This window comes from Epinephelus moara, chromosome 18, assembly GCF_006386435.1.
Source record: "Epinephelus moara isolate mb chromosome 18, YSFRI_EMoa_1.0, whole genome shotgun sequence".
Lineage (NCBI taxonomy): Eukaryota > Metazoa > Chordata > Actinopteri > Perciformes > Serranidae > Epinephelus > Epinephelus moara.
This window is the reverse complement of record NC_065523.1, coordinates 39,859,676-39,865,166: the sequence shown is the minus strand read 5'-3', so window position 1 is coordinate 39,865,166 and position 5,491 is coordinate 39,859,676. Positions and strand designations below refer to the sequence as shown.

Below are 5,491 nucleotides of genomic sequence, written 5' to 3'. Positions count from 1 at the left end.
GTCAGGACATCATCAGGACACCGTCAGGACATCGTCAGGACACCATCAGGACACCGTCAGGACATCGTCAGGACACCATCAGGACACCGTCAGGACACTGTCAGGACATCGTCAGGACACCGTCAGGACATCGTCAGGACACCATCAGGACACCGTCAGGACACCATCAGGACACCGTCAGGACACCGTCAGGACACTGTCAGGACATCGTCAGGACACCGTCAGGACACCGTCAGGACACCATCAGGACACCATCAGGACACCGTCAGGACACCATCAGGACACTGTCAGGACACCATCAGGACACTGTCAGGACACCATCAGGACACCATCAGGACACTGTCAGGATGCCATCAGGACTCAGAGTCTCAGTTTATATGAAATTCAGCAGGTTCAGATCAGAATATTAAAAACAAAGCTGATTTCAGTTTTAAATGTTTAAACATCAACTAAGTTGTAATTTCATTCATTGGAAACTTGAAGATCCTGAAAATGATTAAAGATGTGAATTAATAAAGTTATTAAAGTGGATATAAAACTGTTAAATGAGCTTCAGCTTTTAGCTTTAAATAAAATATTGTGATGATAAATGAATTATTAATCAAAGACATGTTGTGTTCTGATTTGTTTGATTAAAATGGACACATTAAAGATTAATGAAACATTTAAACAAGTGTTTGTCTGAATTTCTTTCTGTTTAATATTCATCATTATGACACACTGAATCACAACTCATATGACTTGTTATTATATCTTATTATTATGTATATATATATTCACTGTCCTTCTGCTGAAGCAGCTCAGATGTTAAGTCTGTCACAGTCACATGTTCTTTGGTTTGAGACTCAGCTTCAGTCGAACACATTTGTTTCTCTTTGACTTGATTTTCAGCAGCTGAAGTTTCAGATTCGTCAGTAAAAATTTTGAAATCTTTCTTCAGTATTTCAGTTTTCTGTTACGTCACACTTCCAGCACACCTCACAGGGAAATATTGTACTTTTTACTGCAACACATTTAGTCTATAACTTTACAGATTCAGATCATTAAAACCAAATATAATCAATGATCACTGATGATGTATTATAGATTAAACCTCCCAGCAGTTTATGAAGTCACTAAAATAAGCTCCTCTTTTACCAGCTGTGCTCATTAACACATCAATAATATAACTCTGAGTCCAAAGAAGTCTGGACGCTGTAAAACATAAAGAAAAACAGAATGTAATGATTTGTAAATCTTTTTTGACCCAGTGATAAAAGTTATTATATTCAGTTATAAGAAATCAACTTTTAACTAGCTAACATGCTAGCTAACTAACTCTGTCTGCTTCCTTGATCAGAACAATGGAAACTTTCAGCACTGATCATTTTAGAAAGGACGCCACAAGAAAACATGTTCTTTGTTTGTTATATAATGTGCGTTTACTTTGGTTCCTGTCTGCATCCAGGCATCAGAAAATAAAAGGCTTGCTAACATTAGCTAGCCACATTAGTGTGCTAGCTACATTAGCTGTGGCTGATCGCTGACAGACAGAAACAAATTTCTACTGGCCAACGTCTGTTTATTAATCTGAAAACAGAACATGTTTTCTTGTGGTGTCCTTTCTAAAATGATCAGTGGTGAAAGTTCCTATATTCTGTTCTGATCAGGGAGTTTACGCAGGGTTGCCAACTCTCACGCATCTGGCGTGTGACACATGGATTCACCTTCCATCTCACGGTCTCACTCTGCCCAACCAATTCTCACACCAGCGACGAACGCTGGAAAAAAGGCTGGCAGCTGAGTATTTTAAATTAATTCCAAACAGCCGGCACGCCTGATGGGTGGAGTTGAAGTTTGCAGCCAGACTTCAGAGAGAGGAGGAGAGAGGAGAGGGGCAGCCTCCGCCTGACTGGCGTACCGGTTGAGTGAAATGGAGTGCAGCCAAATGTTTCTGTGGAAAACTACTCTCTGACTGGTGCGCAATCCATATTTGCACTTTGATTGGGCAGCTCTAGTCTCACAGTCAGCCGACCACACTGTCGTGCTGTGACGTGAATCAATCGCACAGACCAGATGTGTGCTGCTGTGTGTTAACCATGTTCAGCAAACCAGCCAGCAAGAAGCAAAAAACCTTGCACATGTTGTTTATTAAATAGCGATGATGTGAAGGTGATGAAGAAGACTCCAGATGACACCGTCTTGCTTGCATACAGAAAAGGTTTATTACAAGAAGTACAGCATCTATCAAGGATCTAGATTGCTTGGAGAGGTTCTCTGCCAATGTGAACTGCTCTGAAAAACAGCTCCAAATACCCTGCTTTTATAGACCTGGTGGTGTTTGTGAAATGTGAGACAAAGTCAAACAGACAACAGAAAGACATTCTTGTTGGATTTCTCCAACCCAACACCTACGCTATAAATATCTTCTTGACCCTGACCATATATGTTTCTGACCCTGGACCCCTTACTGGTCATCTGTTCCAAACCTTCAAAGCAAATGATAATACACTACACAGAGTCTCGAAAATAAGAGTAATACATACATTTTTGTAGTTGTGAAAAAATAACAGTTCCTCCAATGATGCTTTCTACAGCATTAACCTTAAACAACTTTATGGAGTGCGAGAGCGAAAACCTGTCAGGCAGCTATCCTTCTGAAATACCCTTCAATCAGTCTAGACAGGAAAAATTCTCTCACGGCCCCTCTGCCTTAGGCGACCACATATAGTACTCCAGACCAATTTAAAAAGGAGGAATTTAATATTTTGTGTAGAGATATGACTTGAACAAATACATATGAAAACCAATGGACCTTTCCCTGCCTAGCACCTATATCCCTAAACACTCACGAAAAAAACAAAACATCTGAGGTCCCAATGTATTTTGTCATTAGCATAAACCGTCATTCTTCAAGCAAAGAGAAAACATAAAAATGTATCACACTGCAGCTCCTCAGCAGTGTTGACTCTTAATGTAGCGTCGATGGTGTTTTAAATCTGGACGTTTACATCATAATGTCCTTGTTCAGGGCCCTCCAGTCCATTTTATTGTCCATACTTGAGTGTCTGAATCCCTTCAGAACGTCGGGGTTCCTGAACAACCAACCACCCTCACAGTGGTCTTCCCCCAATATCGTTCTAGGTGGAAAGAAAAGAAAACACCAACCAGTATCTTTTGGAAAAACAGCAGATACAAATTAATTAAACATCAAATGCAAAACTTCACCTTATAAGTAGATGTGAAATTCACAATATCATACTTTCACATTATTCCTAATTATAAGTCACATTTTCCATTTCCCCCCTTTAATCATACCTCTCTACAGTATGAAACTACTGAATAACACAATAAGAGGTATTAAGAGCATCATTTTATTAGATGTTTGAAATGGATATTTCTTGACCAGGTCACCAGTCACTTCTGCTTCGTCAACGTCTGTGTCAGTCTTCTGTCATAATGGCATCTATGTTTCCGTAACCAACTCATAAGGTGTCATATGCAAATCACACAGCTCACTTGAGCGACACACCATGAGCGCCAATGGAAGAGCCGCTATTCAATTTAAACCTGTGTGTTGGCAGATTTTGACAATACGATTTTTCAAAACACCATTCATTTTTCCACACATCCCTTGGCTTTGTGGATGATAAACTACTCCAAGACGCTGTTTAATTCCTAATTTTTCAAAATCAATTTCACCATTTTATCCACGAATTCTTTCCCATTGTCCAAGGATATCTAACCTGGAAGTCACCACCTGCTTATGTCCTCTCTACACAAAAACTTGGCAACAAACTGAGCATCCTACCACTTGGTTGGACAAGCCTCAGGCCATCGTAAAAATCTGTCCACGACTGTTCATCCATTTCAGTTGCAGCTTCCTGGATTAAAATCACACCCCTTAACGTAATTTTATCTTCCAAGTCCACTTCATGAGTGTCCAAGAAAACTTTGCCCAATTTATCTGCTCCTGTGACGGCTTTTTCAGCTTCGTCAGCAGCTTTATTTCCTTGTGTAATCTTTTGACACATCTTTTTTATGCGCTGCACATTTAGCTATTGCTATTTCTTTAGGCTTCATTACAGCATGCAACAATGTCATCATCTGAGCATGATGCTGTATTGGAGAGCCATCCGTTTTCTTAAACCCTCGGTTTTCCCACACTGATCCAAATAAGTGACACATTATGTACATATGCAGAGTCTGTATATATTGTCACTCGCTTGCCTTCCGCCAATAAACATGCTTCACTAGGGTGACATCTTCCTGCTCTAAGAGCCTATGATAGTCTCTAAGCCTAGGCATGGTCAATGTATATTTACCATAATTTAAGAGATTTCTGAGACCATGACGGGTAAGAATTGTCACCAGATAACTCCTCCTAGGCTGTTGCATTCACGGGCAAAGTGGCCAAACTGTCCACAATTATAACATACTTCTGAAAACTGGTGGAAATTCGGATAGAAATTTCCTCCTCTTCCTTTCCCTATCTGCACTAGACCAAACCCTGGCTGTGGGTAGAAAACAACTGGAACCACTGATGGTGGCTGAGACGATTGAAACTGGACCTGGTTCGGCTGCATTTGTGGCGATGGTTGGTTTAGTGGAGGCTGGCTCTGTATAACCACAGCCTGCTTCTTTTCCTCCTTCTTGGTATCCACCAATTGTATTTGATTAAGTTTTCTGAGGATCTCTTGATCCTGCTCTTTTTGATCTTGCTCCTTTTTCCTATATAGCTCCACTTGATGGGATATATGATCTGTATAAACACCCTTTGTCATGCTTCCAAGACCAACCACTTCTGCCAGTTTACTTCTTACTGGTAGGGGCAACCCCTTCTGTATTTTGGCTCGCAAAATGGATTGTTCCATTTGATTCAAATCCGGGTCATTTCCTGTGACATTTCTCCACACTTGATGGGCTCTCGACACATAGGCCCTTGGGTTTTCTTCCTGTCCCAGCGGTTCAATAAGATTATTATCAGGATGTACATTTGTCGGAAATGTATCTCTCAGTGCTCTCCACACTCGACTTCTAGTTGCAGCAAACAGCTCTGGATCATTTACAGCAGTTCCCACATATCGATTAAGTCCAGCTTTCTGTAGAATCTCTTCCATAGCTGGAACCCCCAAAAGGTTGGCCAAAAGCCTCTTCATATCCCCTATGGCAGGCTGCGTTCCCACCATAAGCTCTTCCAACTTTGAAATCCAAGGATATGCTCCATCTTGAAGAGTAGGTAACTTCTCAAGTATATCTGACATATCTGTATTCTGCCAAGGCTTGTACTCCAAATTCTGTCCTCGAATGATCACTGGACACATCTTATCAAGTTTCTTTCCTTTTCTTGAGCGCAGTGCATATTTCATCTCCAATGTTTGGGGGCTTTTTTCCCGCAACCCTTTCTTCTGTATAAGGAGCTTCTCTAATTGGTTTTCCAGTGCTCTTCGGCTTTCTGGACTGGTAGATTTATCCCAGTACGAAAGGCATTGTTCTATGCTTCCTTCAACCT

The 5,491-nt window shown here is 40.9% G+C and overlaps 1 protein-coding gene across 1 annotated transcript in view; it reads left to right on the top strand.

The window, feature by feature from the left end:
* Positions 1-381, top strand: part of LOC126406188 (uncharacterized) — a 9,294-nt gene extending 8,913 nt beyond the window's left edge. The window contains exon 2 of the mRNA XM_050070361.1: positions 6-381. Coding sequence (XP_049926318.1) covers positions 6-381 — 376 coding nt within the window. The remainder of the gene's footprint in view (positions 1-5) is intronic.
* Positions 382-5,491: the final 5,110 nt, after the last annotated feature.